The sequence below is a fragment of the Theropithecus gelada genome, chromosome 7b (assembly GCF_003255815.1).
Source record: "Theropithecus gelada isolate Dixy chromosome 7b, Tgel_1.0, whole genome shotgun sequence".
Lineage (NCBI taxonomy): Eukaryota > Metazoa > Chordata > Mammalia > Primates > Cercopithecidae > Theropithecus > Theropithecus gelada.
In genome coordinates this window covers 46,459,562-46,486,607 of record NC_037675.1, presented here as the reverse complement: position 1 = coordinate 46,486,607, position 27,046 = coordinate 46,459,562, and the positions used below count along the sequence as shown (strand labels likewise).

General features: G+C 39.7%; 1 protein-coding gene across 2 annotated transcripts in view; it reads right to left on the bottom strand.

The window, feature by feature from the left end:
• TOGARAM1 (TOG array regulator of axonemal microtubules 1) overlaps window positions 1-27,046 on the bottom strand; it is a 115,450-nt gene that overhangs the window by 22,539 nt on the left and 65,865 nt on the right. Inside the window, exons 10-16 of one of the 2 annotated variants that reach the window (XM_025392846.1) lie at window positions 26,675-26,828; window positions 22,302-22,455; window positions 10,905-11,010; window positions 9,831-10,066; window positions 8,171-8,329; window positions 2,265-2,391; window positions 94-212 (exon numbers count right to left, since the gene is read on the bottom strand). In XM_025392846.1, the coding sequence (XP_025248631.1) occupies window positions 94-212; window positions 2,265-2,391; window positions 8,171-8,329; window positions 9,831-10,066; window positions 10,905-11,010; window positions 22,302-22,455; window positions 26,675-26,828 (1,055 nt within the window). The remainder of the gene's footprint in view (window positions 1-93; window positions 213-2,264; window positions 2,392-8,170; window positions 8,330-9,830; window positions 10,067-10,904; window positions 11,011-22,301; window positions 22,456-26,674; window positions 26,829-27,046) is intronic. The other variant, XM_025392847.1, reaches the window with a different exon arrangement.

Genomic DNA, 27,046 nt, shown 5'->3' with positions numbered 1-27,046 from the left:
ATACCCCTGGGGTAGTTTATGAAAACATCCACATGAGACTACTATCACTAGGGAGTAATTTATCTAATGATGAGGTCTATCACATCATCTTACCTTTCAGCTAAATTGAAAGCATCTCTAGAAACAGATGATGATCTTGTATTTCCAACACTGCCAGTATGAGATCGTCTTCCTTTTGCTGAAGGAGTATCTAATGGTATGTCCCCCAAACCCTGCAAGTAAATACAAAATTAGTATGATACAAATTTTAAAACTTGTAGTGAAATAACTTACACAATGTAATTTTCAAAGTAGCCATCATTGATTTTTTAAGATGGAAAGTATTTTAATAATCTGGTATGCTTATGCTTTAAACAGTATGAGATACATAAAACACCTTGTAATTAGCAGTAAATTAACAAAATATGTGACTAATGGGAAAATATATATTGACTTATAAAAAACGAGTTAAAAACTAAAAATCAATATGCTATATTTTGTGCTGGGTGTGGTGGCTCACGCCAGCACTTTGGAAGGCTGAGGCAGGTGGATCATCTGAGGTCAGGAGTTAGATACCAGCCTGGCCAACATAGGGAAACCCTGTCTCTACTAAAAGTACAAAAATTAGTTGGGCATGGTGGTATAATCCCAGCTACTCAGGAGGCTGAGGCAGGAGAATCCCTTGAACCCGGAGGCAGAGGTTGCATTGAGCTAAGATCGCACCACTGCACTCCAGCCTGAGCAACAGAGCAACTCTGTTTCAAAAAAATAAATAAAATAATAATATGCTGTATTTTGTAACTACTCTTCTTGAAGCTTAAAATCTATGTAGAACATATGAACACAGTCCATAAACACTGAACACTGTTGTACCTATGCAACATTAGGAGTGTGAGAATAAACATTTTGATGAGAACTATTTAAAACCTTTCCTGCACTGGAAAGACTCACAGATACAATCTGCTTTGTTTTAGTCAGATTTTTTTTTTGCATGGTTATATTAATAAGTTCTAATATGAACTAAGCTGAAATCTTCAAGTTCAATGGGCAGAAAAAAATGCTCTAAAATGTCTACTGCTACATATCTTTTTAATATTATTCCTTCATAAGTGAATCCTTAGCCCAAGGGCATCAGAGAAAAATGACATAAATTACAATAGAAAAATTTTACTTTATTAAACATATTTTAAAAACAATATATAAATAGATTACTTTTTATATTTTATTTCACTTGGTATTCTCTGAGTCACTCATTTCACAGACATTACTGAATTCCCATTATTTACCAAGACGGTAAGACATGGCACGGCTAGGCGCATTGGCTCACGCCTGTAATCCCAGCACTTTCAGAGGCTGAGGCAGGCAAATAACCTGAGGTCAGGAGTTCAAGACCAGCCTGGCCAACATGGCGAAAACCCCATCTCTACTAAAAAATATAAAAAATTAGCTGGGCATGGTGGCGGGTGCCTGTAATCCCAGCTACTTGAGAGGTTGAGGCAGGAGAATCGCTTGAACTCGAGAGGCAGAGGTTGCAGTGAGTTGAGATCATGCCACTGCACTCTAGCCTGGTGACAGAGCAAGACTCTGTCTCAAAAAGACAAAAACAAAAACAAAGACATGGCACTTACCCTCAAGGAGCTCCCTATAAATGTTCTGCAGTGTGGTAATAGCTCTAATAGTGGAACATACAAGGTAAATAAAGCAGGGACTAAGCATGGTAAACATTATTATCCTCATTTTATAAAGTGAGAATTCTAGTTAGAGAAATGAAGAGGCATGCGTAAGTTACACAGTTGCTAACTGTTAGAGCTGCGATTCAAACCCATGTCTTGTTAACTCCAATAAGCCAAACTACATTCTACCAAACATCAAGCTTCTGTTCAATAAACATTTACTTCCAAGGCTTGACAATATGTATGTCTACTTAGTATTCTAGTTGTTGAAATGCTATTGCAGATATAGTCCAAATGATTAACAGAGAAATAATCAAATAAATAATTATTCCTATCCTTTACCTGGATGTAAAAACAAGCTTTGCTGGTGAAACCCCGTCTCTACTAAAAAATACAAAAAACTAGCTGGGGGAGGTGGCGGGTGCCTGTAGTCCCAGCTACTCGGGAGGCTGAGGCAGGAGAATGGCGTAAACCCGGGAGGCGGAGCTTGCAGTGAGCTGAGATCCAGCCACTGCACTCCAGCCCGGGCGACAGAGCGTCTCAAAAAATAAATAAATAAATAAACAAGCTTTGCTTATAAAGTTGTTTATAAAACAAACTTTTTCCACATACCTTTTGCTGTAAGTTTCTAACAGAGTCCTTAATATATGGCAAATCTTTAGATGGAACATACTTTTCAAGCATTTTTTCAAAGTTAGGATGACACATCATGAAGAACAGCATCTTTCGACCATAATACCTATGAGTATTTGAAAAATAGGCATACTACTTTTTAGACATTAACAAGCTCAGTTTCTGACCTTAGATGCATTGTTTTCAATAGAAAAAAAAACAAAACAAAACTATCAAACATCAAGATTAGCATCCCTATTTTAAGTAACCACCAAAATATAGATATCCTAACTGTATAGGATGCCCTAGAGGGTACAGATGGTCCCCAACTTAAAATGGTTTGACTTATAATTTTTCAACTTTATAATACTGTGAAAGAGATATGATTCTGTGGAAACCATACTTCAAATTTTGATTTTTTCCATGGCTAGTCATATGCAGTATGACACTCTCTTGAGACGCTGGGCAGCAGCAGTGAGCTACAGCTCCCAGTCAGCCACGTGATCACCATACTCTACAATGTACTGTGTTGCCAGATGATTCTGTCCAAGCGTAGACTAATGTAAATGTTCTCAGCATGTTTAAGGTAAGGCTTGGCTATGTTATGATGCTTGGTAGGTTAGATGTATTAAATACACTTTTGGCTTCTGATAATTCCTATTCATGATGGGTTGTGGGGATATAACCTCATTGTAAGTTAAGAAGCATCTGTGACCAGGCGCAGTGGCTCACGCCTGTAATCCCAGCACTTTGGGAGGCCGAGGCGGGTGGATCACAAGGTCAGGAGTCCGAGATCAGCCTGGCCAACATGGTGAAACTCCATCTCTACTAAAAAAAATACAAAAATTAGCCGGACCTGGTGGCGCACTCAGGTAATCCCAGCTGAGGATTTAGGAGGCTATTTAGGAGGCTGAGGCAGGAGAATCATTTGAATCTAGGAGGTGGAGGTTACAGTGAGCCGAGATCACGCCACTGCACTCCAGCCTGGGCAATAGAGAGAGACTCCTTCTCAAAAAAAAAAAAAAAAAAAAAAAAAAAGGCATCTGTTGGGATGCTCCCATAATCCCCTTTTAAAGTCACTATCTTCAAATCCTTCTGCCACATGTTAGATGGAGAAACAAAAGCTCTGATTCTATTTTTCAGGCACCCCAAGGTCCATATCAATGCTGGTGTTTGGAAGAACTGTGAAGTTTGTCTCTGTCGTGGGCTCCTTGCCCACTGACCATTTGCTGTCCACCTACTGGACAGATGTTCTGGCCTAAGTCAACCCTCCCTAGGTCCTGTATTTCTCACTCTCTGTTTTTCCCTAGCCAAAACTTACCAGGGTTCCGATTCTTCAAAATCCTATTCTTTACTACTGAAAATACACCCAAGGTTCGTTGATAAATTGTGGCTGATTTGTTAATAAAGGTAATAATCTCAAAAACTACATTTTTATATTTATATGAATTTTAAAATAATCATCTTAGCATAATACTTTAAGCCCAATGATTCTAATGGTGGAAATTCAGATATCATGGAAGTGCATACGGGAGATATTTTAGCACACAGATGTCTTATACTACTTCAAAATAGTACCACACTATTCATCTTCAAGGAGGCCGGGCCCTAAAATAAATTAGTTAGACTTTTACTCACAACTTGGAATACATGGCACAAAAAGAACCAGAGAAGAGGCTAGGCGTGATGGCTCATGCCTGTAATCCCAGCACTTTGGGAGGCCAAGGCAGGCAGATCACTTGAGGCCAGGAGTTAGAGACCAGCCTGGCCAACATGGCGAAACCCCGTCTCTACTAAAAATAGAAACATTAGCCAGGCGTGGTGGCACATGCCTGTAATCCCAGCTACTCAGGAGGCTGAGGCACGAGAATTGCTTGAACCTGGGAGGTGGAGGCTGCAGTGAACCGAGATCGCACCACTGCACTCCAGCCTGGGTAACAGAGTCTTGGAAAAAAAATAATAATAATAAAGGAACGAGAAAAAGGCAGACTGTTGTGGGGTTTTGTGGATGGGGGGATACTGGCTGATCTTAAGACCACCTGTCTTGACCAGGTGCAGTGGCTTACACCTATAATCCCAGCACTTTGAGAGGACAAGGTGGGTGGACTGCTTGAGCCCAAGAGTTCAAGACCAGCTTCAGCAACACGGCAAAACCCCATCTCTACAAAAAATACAAAACTTAGCCAAGCATGGTGGCATGCGCCTGTAGTCCCAGCTACTTGGGAGGCTGAGGTGGGAGGATCACTTGAGCTCAAGAGGCTGAGGTAGCACTGAGCCGAGATTATACCATTGTACTCCATCCTGGGCTACAGAGCAAGACCCTGTCTCCAAAAAGAAAAAGATCACATATCTCAACCTGACCCCTTCAAATGTAATGAAATTGCAGAAAGAGAAGTGATGTCAGAGAATCAATATTACCTTTCTCCACAAGCAGAATAAGGTCTATATCCAGATAAGTAGCTCCTAATCAGTTATATTTTCAAGGGCAATTCTAATGTTTAGCCTGGAATGTTAAGCACTCTATTATACGGGCCCAAGGTCTATTATACGGGCCCAATGACATGAGAAAGGCTAAAACACACAAGTAAGTGGAGACCAGGGACACAAAATGTGAGAAATACAAAACTCAAAAATTAACTGTAACCATTTTATAATTTTAAATAAGAATCTAAGAAATGACAAAATGGGCTAGAAAGAATTACTATGCCATTAAGGAAAGGTTAAGTAAAGAAGCACACAAGATGGACATTAAGAAATCTTTTTTTTTTTTAACAAGGTGATACAGAGGGACAAAAGAACATCTTTTGTTCCTGACTAGCCTATCATGATCTAACCCTCTTGAATTTTTTTGAATATTAATGGGATATGTGAAACTTTCAAATGGTTCCCCAAAGAGGTCCTGCTTCAATCCCTACAATTTGTGAATATATTAAGATATCACTCCCAAGATTATGTTATATCACATAACACAGTTAACCTTAAAGTAATGACATGATCTGGTGGAATTAATCTAATAAAATGAGCCCTTAAAAGCAGAGAGCTTTCTGGCCGGGTACAGTGGCTCACACCTATAATCCAGCACTTTGGGAGGTCAAGGCAGGCGGATCATGAGGTCAGCAGATCGAGACCGTCCTGGCTAACACGGTGAAACCCCATGTCTACCAAAAATACAAAAAATTAACCAGGTGTTGTGGCAGGCGCCTGTAGTCCCAGCTACTTGGAAGGTTGAGGCAGGAGAATCGCTTGAACCCGGAAGGCGGAGCTTGCAGTGAGGCAAGATCACGCCACTGCACTCCAACCTGGGCAACAGAGCAAGACTCTGTCTCCAAAAAAAAAAAAAAAAAAAAGCAGAGAGCTTTCTTTCTGTGACTGGTAGAAAAAGAGGAAGTCTAAAAGATCCTATGAAGGGGAGCTCAACTTGTTATTGCTGGCTTAAAAACAGAGGAGGGCTGCATGCAAAGAAATGTGAGTAGTGTTAAGAAGCTGAGCAAGGATCCTCGCTGACAGCCAGCAAGGAAATGCAGACCTCAGTCTTTTTTTTTTTTTTTTTTTTTTGAGAAGTTTGTCTCTGTCCTGGGCTCCTTGCCCATTGCCCATTTGCTGTCCACCTACTGGCCAGATGTTCTGGCCCGAGTCAACCCTCTGTCTCACTCTGTCGCCCAAGATGGAGTAGAATAGTGTGATCTCAACTCACTGCAACCTCCACTTCCTGAGTTCAAGCAATTCTCCTGCTTCAGCCTCCTGAGTAGCTGGGATTATAGGCACACGCCACCACGCCCAGCTAATTTTTGTATTTTTAACAGAGATGGGGTTTCATCATGTTGTTCAGGCTGGTCTCGAACTCCTGACCTCAGCTCCTCCACCCGACTCCACCTCCCAAAGTGCTGGGATTATAGGTGTGAGCCACCATGCCCAGCTGACCTCAGTCTTATAACCACAAGGAATTGAATTTGGCAAAGCCCAGCACTGCTATCACCTTGATTTTGACCTTCTGAAACCATTGGCAGTGAAGTGAGGTGAGCCATGCCAGACTTCTAACCTAAAGAACTGTAAGCCAAAAAACATGGGTTACCTTAAGCTCCTACATTTGTGTTAAACTTCACACAGCAATGGAAAACTAATATATTTACTTTCTGTATTATCTTTAGGTATAATGAGTTCCATAATATTAACTCCAGATACCTAAAGTAACGAACATCTTTGTCCTAAAATGTTAAACATTTTATATACTTCTTCACTTTAATCTTTATGACTCAGATTCTTTTAAAAAATTATTATTATTAATGAATTTTTTTTGGGGGGGGATGGAGTCTCGCTCTGTCTCTAGGCTGGAGTGCAGTGGCTGAAGAGATTCTCCTGCCTCAGCCTCCCGAGTAGCTGCGACTACAGGCAAGTGCCGCCATGCCCAGCTAATTTTTGTATTTTTAGTAGAGATGGGGTTTCACCATGTTGGCCAGAATGGTCTCAATCGCTTGACCTTGTGAGTCACCTGCCTTGGCCTCCCAAAGTACTGGGATTACAGGTGTGAGCCACCACAACTGGCCTTTTTTTGGAGATGGAGTCTGGCTCTGTTTCTCAGGCTGGAGTGCAGTGGCACAATCTCAGCTCACTGCAACCTCCGCCTCCCAGGTTCATGTGATTCTCCTGCCTCAGCCTCCTGGGTAGCTGGGATTACAGGCATGTGCCACCATGCCTGGCTAATTTTTATATTTTCAGTAGAGGCAGGGTTTTGCCATGTTCGTGGGCTGGTCTCAAACTCCTGACCTCAGGTGATCTAGCCACCTCCGCCTCCCAAAGTGCTGGGATTACAGGCGTGAGCCACCACACCCGGCCATATATCATCACTATAAAAAGTTTAGATTTTATATGGAACATTACTGGTCACCTAGTCCACCCTTCCTAATTGTATAGACATGGAAACAGAGACTAACAGAAATTAAGTAACTTGCTTAAGGACAAACAATGATGGGGACTAGAAATTTAACATAAGCATCTGACTACATCCAAAATTTTTGTCACCACCACAGCCATTATACCATCCACATCTTAATTATTGTGCTGTCTTTCTCTGACGGTTCTTAAACTTCATAAAATTGTTTTTCCAGTACAACCATCAGAAATTCGTGGTTTCCAGACTGCAGATATCTCACGTTTTGTGGAATAATATATTGTTATGCATAATCCTGTATTTTTCTTTTTTCTTTTTTTTTTTTTTTGAGACAGAGTCTCGCTCTGTCGCCCAGGCTGGAGTGCAATGGCGCAATCTCAGCTCACTACAACATTCGCCTCCTGGGTTCAAGCAATTCTCCTGCCTCAGCCTCCCGAGTAGCTGAGATTACAGGTGCCTGCCACCACGCCTGGCTAATTGTATTGTATTTTCAGTAGAGACGGGGTTTCACCATGTTGGCCAGGCTGGTCTTGAACTCCTGACCTCGTCATCCGCCCACCTCGGCCTTCCAAAGTGCTGGGATTACAGGCGTGAGTCACCACGCCCAGCCCTATTCCTGCATTTTTCATGTGTACCTATTTCCTTGATTTTACCTGATTGCTTGGAAAATATATCATTTTCCCCTAAATGCATTACCTTACATTTGCCCATAATGAAGTTCTTCTGCCACTTTTCTGCCCACTCATACAGTCTTGTGCCGTTTTCATGAAGTTCATCCCTGTGACTTGGCATCTCACTACCCAGAAGTATGTAGTGTCATCTGTAAATTTGGAGAATTCACTGTGCACTCCCTCAAGAGTATTTACAATCTGGTTAAATAAGACCATCCCCCAGCACCAATCCCTGGGGATCCCACTTCTCCATTTAGAAAATGTTCATTCTTTTTTAAACTTTCTTTCCTTTCCTACTTGTAAGCCCTTATTAATAATAGATTTAGCCAACATTAGCAGATATTCACCTGGTTTCTTGTGAACTGTCTTGAGCAAACTTAGCAGCAGCTGGTAATATACGTTCAGCCATATCCTTTGTTGCAGATAAAATACGTTCTGGTTCCATAAATTCCAATACATCTGATAAATGCTGGGCTGTACACCTTCTTACAGCAATGTGTAAATGGCTACAAGGAGACATGATCAATTAATACAGAGTTGTTATATAAACTATGCTCCAAATATCTATGGATCTATGGTGTTTTTTTGTTTGTTTGTTTTGGTTTTGTTTTGTTTTTTGGGACAGGGTCGTGCTCTGTCATTGAGGCTGGAATGCAGTGATGCAATCATGGCTTACTGCAGCTTCGACCTCCTGGGTTCAAGTGATCCTCCTGCCTCAGCCTTCCAAGTAGCTGAGGCCACAGGCATGTGCCACCACACTCAGTTAATTTGATTTTATTTTTAGTACAGACGAGGTCTCACTATGTTGCCCAGGCTGGTCTCGAACTTCTGGGCTCAAGGGATCTTCTCACCTTGGCCTCCCAAAGTGCTGGGATTACAGGTGTGAGCCACCACATGAGGCCAAAGATCAATCCTAAAGTTAAATGATTTAACAGCTCCTCAACAATCATCCTGTGAGTCTAGAATGTCAAATTATTTGCATTACTTATCCCTTCCTCAAAAGTTAAAAGCAAAACAAAACAGACATTTAGTTATAGCTCTATGAATGTAAATAACATTATTGGAATAACAACAGGGTAACGTTATTACAATAACTTTTATTGAGCTAAAAGTAGATCTACCATTTGATCTAGCAATCCCACTACTTGGTATCTACCCAAACGAAAAGAAGTCATTATGTGAAAAAGATACTTGCACATATATGTTTATAGCAACAAAATTCAAAATTACAAAGATGTAGAACCAATGTAAGTGCCCACGGACTAATCAGTGGATAAAGAAAATGGTGTGTATATATATATATGTACATATATATATATATGTATATATATATATATAAATACTACCCAGCCATTAAAATGAATTAAATGGTGTCTTTTGCAGAAACTTGTATGGAGCTGGAGGCCATTATTCTAAGTGAAATAACACAGGCGTAAAACACCAAAAACCGTATGTTCTCACCTATAAGTGGCAGCTAGGTTATGAGTATGCAAAGCCATACAGGGTGATATATATAATGAACTATATATAATGAACTTTAGAGAAAGAAGGAGAGCAGGAGGGGGTGAGGCATAAAAACTACACATTAGGTACAATGTACACTACTCAAGTGATGGGTGCACAAAAATCTCAGAATTCACTATTATACAATTCACCCATGTAACAAAAAAACCACTTGTACCCCAAAAGCTACTGAAATAAAAATTAATTAAAAAATAATAATAATTGTAAGGCTCCTAAAGCCAAATTGCCTAGATGATTCTGTGTGGCAGACATTTTGCTAGGTGCCCGAGGGACACAAGAAGTATACATATTCTATGAGAAAAATAATAACAACATTATTCTTTTCATATTCAGCATGTAGTATAATGTTTATCTCATAGGAACTTTCTAATAAATGTTTTTTGACCAATATAATACTAAGATTTGCTTGTTTCTTTTCTACACTCCTGATTGCAACATTTCATTTTTAGTTTAAAGACATTTCAAGGTCATTTTGAACATTACCTTTGTCCACCATTGATAAGAGAAACAACTGCACGTGCAGGAGTTACATTATTAACCATAGCTCTCAATGCTTTGTCAACATCTTCTCTTATAAATGTATTGGATTCACCAGCCTTCTGCAACAAAACTTTTACTGTGGTATCTAGCTCTTGATCCATGCTCTTTTTCAAATAAGTGAAAAGATCACTTAAACAGACCACAGCAGCACGAGAAACTCCAGAACGTAAATTTTTCACCTAAAATAAAATTTCAAAATGTACATTTTGCTGATATTCTGCAAGAAAATCACTAGGAAAGGAATTTTACAATTTTTTTTTTTTTTTTTTTTTTTTTGAGTTAGAGTCTCGCTCTGTGGACTAGGCTGGAGTGCAGTAGCGTGATTTCAGCTCACTGCAACTTCTGCCTCTCAGGTCCAAGCAATTTTCATGCCTCAGCCACTTGAGTAGCTGGGATTACAGGTGCACACCACCATGCCCAGCTAATTTTTGTATTTTTAGTCCAAATGGGGTTTTGCCATGTTGGGCAAGCTGGTCTTGAACTCCTGGCTTCAAGTAACATATCTTAAGCTGGGCGTGGTGGCTTACACGTGTAATCCCAGCACTTTGGGAGGCCAAGGTGGGTAGATCATCAGGTCAGGAGATCAAGACCAGCCTGGCTAACATGGTCAAACTACATCTCTACTCAAAATACAAAAATTAGCCAGGCGTGGTGGCATGTGCCTATAATCCCAGCTACTTGGGAGACTGAGGCAGGAGAATCTCTTGAACCTAGGAGGAGAAGGTTGCAGTGACCCGAGATCGCACCACTGCAGTCCAGCCTGGGCGACAGAGCAAGACTCCATTTCAAAAACAAACAAAACTCCACATGTTAATATATATTATCTTTAGTCCTAAGAATCAACACCTATTAAGTTTCTCTTAATGTTGCAAATTAAGACACGGACTAGTTTAATTAAATACAAGCCTTTTATATCATATGGTATAGAGTTGTTTAAACATTTTAAAGGTCAAATAACCAGCATATTTATCCTTTGTTATTCTAACAATCCTTAACTCATCTGAAAAATAAGTTTACCTCTTGAACAACTGCAAAATTTGTTTCATGCAACTTTGTGTTCAGTATCTCAGAATGAAAAGCAGCTAAGCATCTAATAAAATTCAGTCCCTCAATTTTCTTCTCCCTATGGGAAAAAGAAATGACAAGATCATTCGTTAGATGGGACTCAACTGGAACAGGATCACAAATGTCTTCTTTTCTGTATATGGAATATTGCCAAGGAAGAGGTTCAGAAAGGTGAGAAAGGTTCAGGTGAAAAGTTTGAGTTTAGCAGAGGTTGGTTCATGAGGTTGAGGGAAAGAAGCCATCTCCATAATATAAAAGTGTAATGTGGGCTGGGCGCGGTGGCTCACACCTGTAATACCAGCACTTTGGGAGGCCGAGGTGGGCGGATCAAGAGGTCAGGAGTTCGAGACCAGCCTGGCCAACATGGTGAAACCCCATCTCTACTAAAAATACAAAAATTAGCTGGGCGTGGTGGTGGACACCTGTAATTCCAGCTACTCAGGAGGCTGAGGCAGGAGAATCACTTGAACCTGGGAGGTGGAGGTTGCAGTGAGCCAAGATCACACCACTGCACTCCAGCCTGAGTGACAGAGCAAGACTCCGTGTCAAAGAGAAAAAAAAAAAAAAATAAAAGTGCAATGTGAAGCAGTAGGTACTAATGTAGAAGCTGCAGCAAGTTATCTAGAAGATCTAGGTAAGGTAATAGATACAAGTAGCTACACAAAACAACAGATATTCAATGTAAATGAAACAGCCTCCTATTAGAAGATGCCATCTAGGACTTTCAAAATCAGTATGATTCTTAGGTGCTAAATTTTCAGAATTGAAGTTACGTTAGCATGCATGAAAACATTAATATCCTTGTACATCTCCATCAGAGCTCATGAGTGACCAAGTACATTGTCAATAAGCAGTAATATTTGCTGTGATAGATAAAATTACCACAGCCAGCCACTACCACCCTGATCAGTCAGCAGCTATCAACATCAAGGTAAGATCCTCCACTAGCAAAAAGATTACAACTCACTTAGGGTTCAGGTGATCAGTAGTAGCAATTAAGTATTTTTTAATTAAGGCATTTTTTTTTAGGCATAATACTTATTAGACTACATTATAGTGTAAACATAACATATCTTTTAGATTTAAAAGATTATAATTATATTAACTTATACAATCTATAACTGTGTACCTTATATAATAATATAGATGTAATTGTAGATTTGTGTATTTCTCCTTAAATTTCTATTAGTTTTTTCCTTCATGTATTCTGAAGCATTCATATGTTGCTCTCTCTCTCTCTATATATATATATATATGTGTGTGTATGTGTATGTGTGTGTGTTAGGACTGATACGTCTTCTTGATGAACAGACCCTTTTATGATTTAACAATAGGCCTGGTTAGCTGGTCCTTCATTATCTGTCCCTTGGTAATAAAGAGTTACAATATTTGGTAAGGATTTAAATTTTTTTCCCTAGTGTTCTAGAGAGCTACCAAACTGCTTTCTATGAGGAAGTCCCATGGTCTGGTTTATATCTTAACAGTATCAACAGCTATTATATGAGATGGAGTAATAATACAAGCATGGAAGCCAGTGATGAAACTACGATAGCCACGTGGGAGACAACTACGGCATGAACTAGAGGGATGGCAGCAGAGATTGAAGTAGGTAAGTGGTTTCAGGATATGTTCTGAAAATATAAGAATTGATGGAATGTAAATAAATGAGAGGCCAGGTGCAGTGGCTCACGCCTATAATCCTAACACTTTGGGAGGCTGAGGCGGGCAGATTGCGTGAGCCCAGTATTTCGAGACCAGCTTGGGTGAAACTCTGTCTCTATAAACAATACAAAAATTAGCCAGGCATGATGGTGTGCACCTTTAGTCTCAGCTACTTGCGTGGCTGATGTGGGAGGATCACCTGAGCCCACAGAGGTCAATATTGCAGTAAGCTGTGATCATGCCACCGCACTTCAGCCTGGGTGACACAGTGAGACTCTGTCTCAAACAAACAAACAAAGACAAAAAAAGAAGTCAATCCTGACTTGGAATGAACAACCAAATGTGTATGGCAGGGCTGTTAACTAAGACAGTGAACACTGAGGGAGAAGTATATTTCAGATTAAGAAGAGGGGAAATAAGTTCTGTGTTAAGAATTTTATCTCTATGTTCTTTTTAGGAATATTTAGTGCTATATTAGGAATCAGTCTGTAGTTTTCCTATCTTTGTATGGTTTTGGTATCAGAGTAATGGTGGCCTCAATCAATGAGATGAGAACTTCATCTTATTCAATGTTCTAGAAGTATATGTAGAAATAGTATCTTCGTAAAAAGTTTGGGATAAACTATCAGAAACTGAAGGTTTCTTTGTGGAAACTTTTTTTTTTTTCAGAGGGAGTCTTGCTATGTCACCCAGGCTGGAGTGCAGTGGCGCAATCTTGGCTCACTGCAACCACCGCCTCCTGGGTTCAAGCGATTCTCCTGCCTCAGCCTCCAGAATACCTGGGATTACAGGTGTGCACCACCATGGCTGGCTAATTTTTGTATTTTTAGTAGAGACTAGGTTTCACATGTTGGCCAGGTGGTCTCGAACTCCTGACCTCAAGTGATCTGCCCGCCTCAGCCTCCCAAAGTGCTAGGATTACAGGCATGAGCCACCACTCCTGGCTTCTTTGCAGGAAAATTTAAACAAAAATTCAATTTCATTAATAGATACTGTGTTATACAAGTTATTATTATATTTTTTTTGAGACAGAGTCTTGCTCTGTTGCCCAGGCTGGAGTGCAGTGGTGCAATCTCAGCTCACTGCAACCTTCTCCTCCTAGGTCCAAGCGATTCTTGTGCCTCAGCCTCCTGAATAGCTGGGATTACAGGCACGCACCGCCACATGTGGCTAATTTTTGTATTTTTAGTAGAGATGGGGTTTCACCATGTTAGCCGGGCTGGTCTTGAACTCCTGGCCTCAAGTGATCCACCTGCCTTGGCCTCCAAAAGTGCTGGAATTACAGGCGTGAGCCACCGTGCCCGGTCACAAGTTATCTAATTCTTTATGAATGAGTTTTGGTAATTTGTGTCTTTCAGTCCATTTCACCTAAGTTGTTGAATTTTGGGGCATCATGCTGTTTATCGTATTTCTATATTATCTGTTTAACAGCTGTATGATCAGTAGTGATGTTTCTTCTTTCATTCTTGATGTTAGCAATTTTTCTCCTTTTTCTTGGTCAATCTGACAAGAGGCTTATCCATTTTATTGATCTTCTCCAAGAACCTGCTTTTGCTTTCACTGATTTTCTCTATTGTTTTCCATTGCAATGATCTCCACACAGATCTTTATTATTTCCTTTCTTTGCTTACTTTGGGCTTCATCTGCTCTTCTGTTTCTAGTTTCTTAAGGTGAAAGCTGATTTCCTTTATATAGAACTTTTCTTCTTTTCTAATATAGGTGTTATAGTGTTACATATTCCTCTTTAATTTGGCTACATCCCACAAATTTTGATGTTTCATTCTTTATTTCATCAAATTCAAAATAATGTGTAATTTTCCTTTTGATTTCTTCTTAGATCCATAGGTTACACATGTAAGTGTGTTACTTAGTTTCTAAATATTTGAGCACTTTCCAAACGCCTGTCATTAATTTCCAATTTAATTCCAGAGAACAAAATTTGTAAAATCCGATTCCTTTAAAATTACTTGTTTTATAGCCTAGAATAAGGTCTTTCCTGGTAAATATGTCTTGTGGACTTGAATAGAATGTGAATTCTGTTGCTCTAGGTGGAATGTGTTATAAATGTTAATTAGGTCACACGGATGGCAGTGGCGGCCCCTCTGGAGTGGCCACTGTGAAGACACCTGCTGTGGCAGGGAAGGTACAGCAGGGACCGTGTGCTCCATGGAGCCAGCGGGTGCCAGGAACAGGTGGGAGCCATGCCCCCTTCTGAGTAGAAGGGAAAGGAGCCCCGACTTCCTGGGCACAGCTGTAGCCATTGAGCCACAGCTGCAGACCTGGGCATCCCTGTGCTCTCAGGGGCCCTGGAAATCCCCCTTCCCGACAGGCTCAAAAGTGCCTTCTCCCACTGCCTGGCTTCTCCCCATTCCCAGCACAACCTCCAATTTGGAACGAAGTTGCGGCTGATCCCGGGTGCTGTCAGGACCTAGCTGGGTGTGCACGCACTTGAGGTAGTGCTGACATGGTCCCCACTGGACTTTGGGCACCAACAAGCATGGGAAGGAAGCCGGGAGCATGCTGAGGGCAGCTTGGTGTGGGCCTGCAGGCATCCCTCAGCACAAACAGCCTGGGCACTGTGGACAGCAGGTTGATGGTGGCAGGAGGCAGACAGGCTCCTGGGCAGAAAGGGGCAGGTGAAGCCTCACCTTCAAGCCAGGGACAGACTGAAGCTTGTAGGGTGGGCTGCCTAGTTTCACAGACTGGAGTGTGAACTTATGGTGCTTTTTCTAGGCCTGCCCATGGACCAGTCAGCATGCACTTCTTCCTCTCTGAAGTGCATAAAAATCCCAGACTCAGCCAGACTCTGGCAGATGGGATGACCTGCCTGTGGAGAAAAGCTACCCTCTGTGGGTCTCCTCTCTGCTGAGAGCTGTACACTCATCAGCACAACCTGCCTGCGGATAGAAGCTACCCTCTCTAGGTTTCCTCTCTGCTGAGGGCTGCAGAGACACCAGAACAACCTGTCTGTGGATAGCAGCTACACACTTTGGGTCTCCTCTCCACTTACGGCTGCACAGACATCAGGATGACCTGCCTGTGGATAGGAGCTACCCCACTCTGAGTCTCCTCTCCATTGAGGGCTGCACAGATGTCAGGATGACTTGCCAGCAGAAAGGAGCTACCCACTTCAGGTCTTCTGAGAGGTATACTGTTGCTCAATGAAGCATCTCTTCACCTTGCTCCACAACTGGAGGTCCATATACCTAATTCTTCTTGGACTCAGGACAAGAATTCAGGACTGAAAGATCTATAACACAAACATGGCTGAAAACTCCCCCTACCCCAATCACATTGCCACCACTCATGACATTGTGGGCAATGAGAAGGTGAGAAGAAAGGAGAAAAGAGCTGTGGCCCTATGGGGAACCCAGACTTAGGAGCTTCCCAAGCAAGGGCTGGCATACTCTCTTTGGGGCTCTGCAGTTGCTGGCATCTCCAAGCTTCTGGGTGCCGCCACATTCCCTGGTGCCCACAGTGGAAGCTGCTTGTGGTATGTCTGGTCCAGCTGTAGCAGGAAGCCAGCAGCTGTGAGAGTGCATGGAGCTGCCTATCCTGCCACAGCCAGCATATGCCTGGCTGTGTGCAGTGGCCAGACCCCATGCTCATGCACCCCTCGCTGCTCTGTGCCTGGCTCACCCTTTGCAGGCATAGGATCTAGGCTGGTAGCAAAAGCCAAGCACAGCCTGCGAGGCCAAGTGGGCAAAACGAGCCCAAGTGGGCCTAAGCAAAACTTGGGCAAAGGTGCCACTGGCCACAGATGTTTCTGGCTATCAAAGTAACACCTTAAGGATCCCATGGCAACATTGGTCAATACTGTTGTTCAGGCCAGGTGTGGTGACCCTGTAATCCCAACACTTTGGAAGGCTGAGGTGGATGGATTGCTTGAGCCCAGGTATTTGAGACCAGCCTGAGTAACATAGAAAAACCCCATCTCTACTAAAAATACATACAAAAAAGCATTGTCCAAATCTTCTACATCTTTACTGATTTTCTTTTTTTTTTTTTTTTTTTTTTTTGAGATGGAGTCTAGCTCTGTCACCCAGGCTGGGGTGCAGTGGCCCGATCTTGGCTCAACATAACCTCTGCCTCCCAGGTTCAAGCGATTCTCCTGCCTCAGCCTCCCAAGTAGCTGGGACTACAGGCATGCCCAGCTAATTTTTTTTTTTTTGTATTTTTAGTAGAAATGGGGTTTCACCATGTTAACCAGGATGGTCTCAATCTCCTGACCTCGTGATCTGCCTGCCTCGGTCTCCCAAAGTGTTGGGATTACAGGCATGAGCCACCGCACCTGGCCATCTTTACTGATTTTCTTTCAACTTGTTCTATTTATTAATGAGAGAGGATTATTGAAGTTCCAATTATAACTAGAGATTTATTCCTCCTTGCAGTTCTATTAGTTTTTGCTTAATGTATTTTCAAGCAATATTATATGGTAAATAAGTATCAGGACTTCCATGTCCTCTTGATGAATTAATTCCTTTATAACTATAAAATGACCCTCTTTATTCTGGATGTGGTAGACAGAATCCTAAGATGGCATCCATAATTCCTACCCCTGATTTACACAACCTGTATTACACCCTCTCCATGAATGTGTTGCGATATCACTCCCTGTGAGTGATATGTGAATGTGTTAGGATATCACTCCCTGTGATCATATTAAGTGTGATGGCAAAAGAGATTTGCAGATTTAATTATGGTCCCTAATCAGTTGACATCAAGTTAATCAAAAGGGAGATTATCCTGGGGAGGCTTTACCTCCCTTAAAAGAGATAAGCAGCAGCAGCAGCAGAGATTCTTCTCCTGGCTTCGAAAAAGTAAGCTTCATATTGAGAGGATCTATGTCTGTGTGTGTGGCACATAATAAGGACATGAGGGTTGACCTCTAGAAGATTGATAGGGTTTGGCTATGTCCCAGGATTCAGGAGGGAACCACGGGGAGGTAACTGAATCATGCGGGCCGGTTTTCCCTGTGCTATTCTCATGATAGTGAATAAGTCTCACAAGATCTGATGGGTTTATCAGGGGTTTCCGCTTTTGCTTCATTTTCTCTTGCTGCCACCATGTAAGAAGTGCCTTTTGCCTCCCGCCATGATTCTGAGGCCTCCTCAGTCATGTGGAACTGTAAGTCCAATTAAACCTCTTCTCAGTCTTGGATATGTCTTTATCAGCAGCATGAAAACGGACTAATACAAAAATGAAAACCTCCATTGCACATCTAAAAGGAAGACAATTTTTCCAATGAGCTTCTAAGAAAATTGAAAGATGAGATCGCATCCCTGGCTGACACTTTGATTTCACCCTAGTGATATCCTGAGCAAAGAGTTGAGTTAACTTGTATCTGATCTCTTGACCCAGAAAACTGACAGTTAATCAATTTGTGTGGTTTGAATCCATTGAGTTTGTGGCAATTTGTTACATAACAATATAAAATAAATACTCTCATTAATATTCTTTGCTTCGAAATATACTTTGATATTAATAAAGCCACATAATCTATCTTTTGATTAGTGTTAGCATGGTATATATCTTTTTGCATCTCTACTTTTAACTTATTTGTACCTATATATTTAAACGAATTTCTTATAGGCAGCATATAGTTGAGTCTTGCTTTTTAATCTACTCTCACTAGGGTGTTTAGTTCATCTACATTTAATGTGATTAGATGATTGGGTTTAAGTCTATCATCTTGCTGTTTGTTTTCTATTTGTCCCATCTTTTCTTTATAATTATTTTTATAGTTACATTTTATCTCCTTTGTTGCCTTCCCAACAAAACTTTTGTGTTATTTTACTGGTTACTTATCGGTCTACCTTGAAGTGATATATACCATTTCATATGTAAGAATGGTAAAGCAATACTCCCAGGTCTTCCCTTTGGGCCTTTGTATCAAAATGTCAGACATTTTGCTTCTTTTAAAACTTTTTTTTTTTTTTAAGAGACAAGGTTTCACTCTGTTGCCCAGGCTGGACTGTAGTGGCACAATCACAGCTCACTGCAGCCTCAAACCCCTGGATTCAGGTGATCCTTCTGCCTCAGCCTCCTGAGTAGCCAGGACTACAGCAACACATCACTGCATCCAGATTTTTAATTTTTTTTTTCTAGAGATGAGGTCTTGCCATATTGCAAAGGCTGGTCTTGAACTTTTGGGCTCAAGTAATCCTCCTAGCTCAGCCTCATAAAGTGCTGGGATTACAAGTGTGAGCCACCATGCCCGGTCCACTACTTTTATTTTTGAAAGATATTTTCATTGGATATAGAATTCTAGATTGACAGTTTGTTTTTCCTTTCAGTACTCTAAATATCTCACTGAACTGTTTTTTGGTTTGCAGTGTATTTGATAAGTAGTCTGATCTTTGTTCTATATGTAATGTCTTGCCCTCAGCTATTTTTAAGATTTTCTCCATCCCTAATTTTAGGCCTTTTGATTATATCTCCTTTGAAATATTTCTTTTCATGTTTCTTGTGTTTGGTGTTCATTGAACTTCCTAGATCTCTGAGTTTACAGTTTTCATCAAATTTGAACAAATTGTGTCCATTTTTTTTCTGCACATATTCTTTTCTTTTCTGTCTCCTTCTCTGTCTGGTAACTCCAATTACACATAACTTGAAGTTGTCCCACAATTGACAGATTTTCTGGACTTTTTTTTTCAGTCTTGTTTCTCTCACTTTCATTTTGAATTTTTTTTTTTTTTTCCTTGAGACAGACTCTCACCCTGTTGCCCAGGTTGGGGTGCAGTGGTACAATCTCAGTTCACTGCAATCTCTGCCTCCCGGGTTTAAGCGATTCTCCTGCCCCAGTCGCCCCAGTAGCTAGGACTACAGGTGTGCATCACCACAACTGGCTAATTTCTATATTTTTGGTAGAGACAGGATTTTGCCATATTGGCCAGCCTACATTGTTTCATTTTGAATAGTTTCAATGGTTACGTCTTCAACTTCACTCATCTTTTCTTCTGGAATATCTAACCTATTAATCTCATCCAGTGTATTTCTGATCTCAGACATTATAGCTTTCATCTGTAGACATTAGTTTTGGGTTTCTTATATATATTATGTCTCTTTACTTGCTCAACCTTTCCTCTAGCCTCGTTAATGCATGCAATTGTTACAGTTACAATGTCTTTGTCTACTAATTCTATCATCTGTGTCATTTTTGCATTGGTTTCACTTGTTGGCTTTTTTTCCTTCTCACTATTGGTTATATTTTCCTGCTTCTCTGCATGCCTGGTAATTTCTTATTGGATGCCAAACATTATAAATTTACTTTAGCTATTTTTGTATTCCTATAAATATTCTTCAGCTTTGTTCTGGGATATAGTTATTTGAAAACGTATTTCAAATAAGGAACAAATGTTTGATCCTCTTAGGCCTTGCTTTTAAACTTCGTTAGGTGGGAACCAAATATTCAGTCTATGGTTTATTTTACTACACTATGGAGCAAAACTCTCTCTGAGTATTCTACCCAGTGCCCTGTGAATTATGAACTTTTCCTCTCTGCCCGTGGGAACAGGAAGTATTATTAACATTGTATATGCTCCTGACATTGTTCCTTGTAACTTTTTTGAGTGGTTCTTGTTCTGGTCTCAGGAAATATATTTACACGCAGGCACCGACCCATTGTCTGCTATCATTTGAATAGAATCCTCTTATGATCTCTGGAGCTCTCTGTGGAGCTCTATCTGGCACTCTGTCCTGCAAAGTCTAGTCACCATGGCCTCCTCAAACTCTCAGCACCATGTCCATCTCTGCTGCTATCTGCCTGTTTTTCCCTCCTTTAGCTGCAATCTGGAAACTCTCTCCAGAAAGCAAGCTGGGTAATTGTAGGGCTCACCTGGTTTGTTTCCTGTCTCTCAGAGATCTTTCCATAGCCTGGTGAAGAGTATCTTGAAAACTATTGTTTTTTGTTGTTGCTGTTTCTTTGTTTTTGAGATGGAGTCTCACTCTGTAGTCCATACTGGAGTGCAGTGACACGATCTCGGCTCACTGCAACCTCTGCCTCCCAGGTTCAAGCGATTCTTGTGTCTCAGTCTCCCAAGTGGCTGGTACTACAGACGTGCACCATCATACCCCAGCTGATTTTTTGCGTTTTTCAGTAGAGACAGGGTTGGCCAGGCTGGGCTTGAACTCCTGACCTCAAGTGATTTGGCCTCCCAAAGTGCTGAGATTGCAGGCATGAGCCACTGTGCCCGGCCCTTGAAAACTATTGTTTCATATATTTTGTATAATTTTATTAGATCTTTCATGTATGAAGGCAAATACAGTCCTGTTAATCCATGTTGGCAGGAAGAAGTTCAGGATTTCTTTTCTGGATATGTTAAATTTAAGATGTCTACTGGCATCTAAGTGAAAGGGCCAAGTTGGCTGTTGGATTACTTCTTTTTGAGTCTAGAGCTCAAAATGATACCAGGGATACAGATACACATTTATGAAATATCAGAGTTTAGATGGAATTTAAAGCTGTGAAACTGAATGAAATAATTTAAGAAGGGATTGGCAAACTATGGCTCATGGGCCAAATCTGGCTCCATCAGATTTTTTTAATGAGTAAAGTTTTCATATGTTTTATAAGTAAAGTTTTATAGAAACACAGCTATGCCCATTTGTTTAGATACTGTTTTAAGGCTGCTTTTGCACAACAGAGTTCAGTATCTGCAACAGAGGCATCTGCCCTGCAAAGTCTAAAATACCTATTACCTGGATCTTTACAGAAAAAGATCGCCAGAAAAAGACTGCCCTTGAGCTACAAAATCAATGTACAAAGAGAATGCCAGTGGATTAAATTCTGCAGAACTTCTATTTTTTTTTTTGAGACAGAGTTTCACTGTGTTGCCCAGGCTGGAGTGCAGCTGCCCAGTCTCGGCTCACTGCAACCTCCACCTCCTGGGTTCCAGCAATTCTCCTGCCTCAGCCTCCCAAGTAGGTGGGACTACAGGTGCCGCCACCATGCCTGGCTAATTTTTTTCTATTTTTAGTAGAGATGGGGTTTCACTATGTTGGCCAGGCTGGTCTTGAACTCTTGACCTCGTGATCCGCCCACCTCGGCCTCCCAAAGTGCTGGGATTACACGCATGAGCCACCGTGCCCAGCCTGGAGGTTTTTAAAAAATAGGAGATATTATGGCACATTTGAAACTTGATGAATATGCTCTAGAACAGAGGCAAAACTGATGAAGAGGTATAAGATGGGGACAATGAGAGATACTGAAGGAACAAGGGAGGAAATGAGACAAAGGCAGTAAGTGGACGCTCCTGCTGAAACACGTGGGATGCACATTGCCACTGTCTTTTGTCTCCCTTGAGTTATTGGCTGGGCTGGTTGGGTGGCTGCTATAACTGCAATAAGAGCAGGTAGGTATTTCCAGGACAATTAAAAATTATATTTCACAGAGACATACTTTGAGAAACGGTGAAATTTGTATCCCGTTATCAAAGGGTTTACATAATCCATAATAAAGCTAAATTATATTCTTATGGCATGTAAGTTATAACACAACTGGTAATAAAGTACTATTAGGACCGGAGTTCAGCTACATTAATAAGCTGAAAAGATTCTGATGCTTAAGAACTAAATAATCGTTTCTAAAGTTATTTTAATAGAAAATGTGTTTCAAGATTTTTAATTAAATATTTACAGAAAGCTTTAGAACTCTGCTTAGTTTTAAGTTAAGGATGGTGAACTTACCAATCCTCATCAGCCAAAAGCCTCAGGGCTTCTGTCAGTGCTATTTCTGGTTTAGAGAATGGTCGTAGTTCTGATAGATCCATTATTTCTGGACTATGAGTGACAGAAGGCATCCTTTCTTTATACTGTGAAATGACTCCAGTAGATGTTTCACCTAAAACAAAATATATTAAACTATGAGAGAACCTTTTTTTACAAATGTTTATCTTTTTGAGATGGAGTGTCGCTCTGTTGCCCAGGCTAGGGTGCAGTAGTGCAATCTCAGCTCACTGCAACCTCTGCCACCTGGTTCAAGCGATTCTCCTGCCTCAGCCTCCCAAGTAGCTGGAACTATTGGCGCGCACCACCATGCCCGGCTAATTTTTGTATTTTTAGTAGAGACAGGGTTTCACCATGTTGGTCAAGCTGATCTTGAACTCCTGACCTCAAGCAGTCCATCCGCCTCAGCCTCCCAAAGTGCTGGGATTACAGGCGTGAGCCACCATGCCCGGCCAAGAAGACCTTCATACAAAGGATACAAACATTATTCTGACTACAGTTGTGATGAACATTTATTATGGAAACATAGTACTATTAGTTTAGTCTTGAGGAAAATTACAGTACCCAGAAACCAAAACTATTGAAAACTTTACTTTTTATATGCAAAATTATTAACAAATTATATTTAATAAAAATATAAGTAGTTTTTCAGTCATGAGTCATAACAAAGTCTGGCTTTATTTTAACAGCTAAAAGTCAAAGAAGCAGTATGATCCCATTTTGTAAAAATGTGGATATATACCTGTTTCATAACTGAGAAGTGAAGATGAAGGTTCATGGCATCTGTATGTAGAATTCTAGTTGATTTTCTCTATTGATATAGAATTAGTGGCCTATTACAAATTCTAAGACCATGTGTAGTAATAAGAATGATGTTTCTTCTGTAATAAGACATTGACCAAGCATTTTCCAGATGTAAGGCACTGTACTATAAGTTGAGAACATAAATCATCCTCTTTGAGTGCTCAGGATAATATCCTTGAGAGCACTGTATAATGCGAGACACATGCAGTGGAGATATTAAAAAGAAAAGGGTCAAACAGAATGGGCTTTTATAAGTAGGAAGATTTACTGGCTCTTTTTCCATATTAAGAGATACTTTTAGAAAGGAAATATTAGTCACTAGAAAATAACTATCATCAAAAATTATTTATTAACCATGCTATCTGTGACAAAACGTTACCTGAAATCACAAATATAAGAAATTTCACTTGATGTTGCATACTAATTACATATTCAGAGTTGGTCATTTAAAATCCAAAGGCAACAAGGTGTTAATGATATTAGCTGACATTTATTAAATACTATGCACCAGACCTTGGGATAAATGCTTTGCAAACTTTACTGCATTTAATTATCTCAACAAAGTTGAGGTAGGCATTCTAACTATCTTTATTTGCAGCTGAGAAAATAATTGCGTTTTACAGAGACTAAGAAATTTACTTAAGGTTCCATTGCTAATGAGTGGCAGAGGCAGGACTTAGATCTACGGCCACCATTACCTGTGATCTTCTATAAAGAGGTATAAGACAGAATCTCTGCTTTCAAAAACTTTATCACATATCTAACACAAAAAGTAAAAAGGTAAAATATGATGCCTTAAATTACTATAGCGATGAATCAGTACCAGTTTTTGTTATGTGAGGAAGATGATATCCCAATTATATAATAGACCCCTTTCACTTTTTTTTTTGATGGTTCAGATGGACCCTCTTTAGGTTTCATATCTAAGACTAACATGTATAAATAAAATCCTCCAGCTTTGGAATATCCCAATCCTGAAAGAATAGCAAATAAAAAAATAGCACTATTATCATTTATTATCTTCCCTGGTATTGTGCTATGTCCTTCATTTATACTATCTAATTTAATTCATTCAACAACCCTATGTAATAATTATTATTCAGACATTACAGATGAAGAAACGAACGTGGAAGTTTTAAGAATTCCCTTAATATATCTAATCCATTCCCACTCTCATGAAACAATAACTCATTAGAAAGATATACAGATAAACACCAAATTTTCAACCTTGAGATTATAACAATATGAACTACTATCACCTATCTTTATTTTGTTTTCACCTGAAGAATGTTATCTTGAAAAAGGAGGTGTATAGAATATCAATTGAAAGTAGTGATGCTCAAATGAAGTTTTTTTTAAAAAAAAAACTTCCACTGTTGGCCCGGTGCAGTGGTTCACACATGTAATCCCAGCACTTTGGGAGGCTGAGGTGAGCGGATAACGAGGTCAGGAGTTCGAGACTAGCCTGTCCAACATAGTGAAACCCCGTCTCTACTAAAAACACAAAAATTAGCCTGGCATGGTGGTGCACACCTGTAGTCCCAGCTACTCGGAAGGCTGAGGCAGAAGAATCGCTTGAACCCGAGAGATAGAGGTTGCAGTGAACCAAGACTGTACCACTGCACTCCAGCTGGTTGACAGAAAAGACTCCATCTCAAAAAAAGCAAAACAAAATAAAACAAAAACTTTCACTGTGTTGCAGATTGATTCTTTTATAAAGTACAATAAAAGTGTTGTGGCACTGTCAAATTGTTAAAATAGTTTCTAGAAGCTAAATATTGTCTGTATGTATGTTATCATAGATGAGTAACAAACAGTTCACACAGTCTGTGAAACATACTTTGAGAAGCAGTGAACTGATAGAAAGTTTCTTAACTGGAGACATATCCAATTAGAATTTAGCTATTAAAAATTATTTCTGCTAATATGTTCATAACCATAAATACAGCTAAACAGCTATACTTTGAGCTGATCAACATAATAATTGTATAAGCATATTCTTATTTTCAAATATAAGGATGACTTCAAAGTGGTACTCTCCTTATACTTCTCAGAAACCCAATCTTTAAAGCATACATTATAGGCAAAAATCACAAAATTAGTTGATCCATCAAGAATGAATACCCCCAAATTTATGATTTATTACTATTTGTAATATTTGTACTTCTATTTCTACTCTTCACACTAGCTAAGTTAGGTAGGAAGTTTCATGGGTTTTTCTCTCCCTGAATTTTATGACAATAACAAATAGTGAATTATGTGAGAATGCTAAGAGGCTTAAGTTTCACAAACACCTACATTTAATGGGTTTTAGGGACATCTTTAGCCACAATGTTACAGGCTAACACCTCTCATCAGGCATACTCTCAACAATTAATAGCTTTCAAAATACAGTTTTCTCCCCTTGTTGTATTATAATGGAAATAAAAGCTAGGAAAAACCTCAGATATTAATTTAGGTTAAATCTTTTTTTATTTTTCCCTTCAAGAGAAGTATACTGTCTGTTAAATTTAGAGTATTTTTTGTAACCTTCTTGAGCATTTTGTTGCTATCTAGACTTCAGATGCAACATAAATTTAAGAGTGTTTATTACATTTCACAGTTTATTTAATAATATTAAACAAAACAGTAATTAAGCAATAATAGTTAATGTGTATTATAGTTCACATGATTTTTTATTTCAACATCTGATTTTTCCTCGTTGCTACTATACCTAACATGTATTCAATATTTTAAAAAACAACACCAGGAAACATAGAGCCTATTCTTGACTGAGCACAAAACATTGTAGGTACTCAAGGATAGACTGAATAAATGACAAATGCAATGACCTTTTTGGATCATGATGTAATATAAACCAGTTTCACCATCTCAGTTATCTGCTATAAAATGGGATACCACTCCTCAGCAAAACAGGAATATTTCCAGGGAGTGTAGAAGAGATCCTTGAGATAATCTGGACCTTTGAGATAATTAAGATATTCACAGGGGCAGAAAACTGAGGCCGGCTTCCAGGTCACAAAGTTAACTAAAGGCACAACTGAAACTTAAGAAGCCAGGTCTGTCTATTGGCTCCCAGTTCAGTACTCTTTCTGGCACAAATGCACTGGACCACATGTGGTCTCTTCAGCTTAACAAGCATTTGTGACTTTATTCTTTACATCTAAATAAGTGACCTATCTGAATCTGAAAACACTAAAGATAGTGATCATTTTAAACAGGACCCTTTCAATGGAGGGCTGAAGGCAATGTTTTCTTAAAGAGAACTCTTATTTTTTGATAGCCCCACCTCATCTCCAAAAATATCTAAATCTAGAAGGGAGAAACACAATCATTTTTCTTTTTATGAGAAAGCATATTATTTTAATAGTTATATATAATTAAAACAGAAACTGTGGGTCTTGCAAATTTCAGTGTTATATAAGATATTTCATTCTTAGTCATATATTACCCCCAGTGAAACCTCATTTCATCAGCTTTAGACTATTACTAGAAAAAAAAAAAAATACCAAAACTTAAATTCCACTTACCTTCAGATGCCATTTTCTCAGTTCCTGTATGTTTCATTCGTTCCCAGGAATTTTTTTCCTTCTTTTCACAATCTTTATTGTGAAACAGTTCTTTCTCTTCTTTTCTCTTTTGTCTCATCTTGTTATAAGTAGATTTTGAAATAGAAACTTTAGCCTGCATGAAAAAGTTGAAAATCTGAAAATATTCAAGGAGTTTGATACTTAAAATATCTTTGTCTCAGATAACTAATTTGTCTCTGAGGATATTAGTCTTTCACTACTTAAGTGTATCCTAGAAAACGGAATATATACATACATATATATGTATATATAGTACACGTAAAATATAAAGTACACAGAGAATAAAAAGTATATTACATACTTTATCCCCAG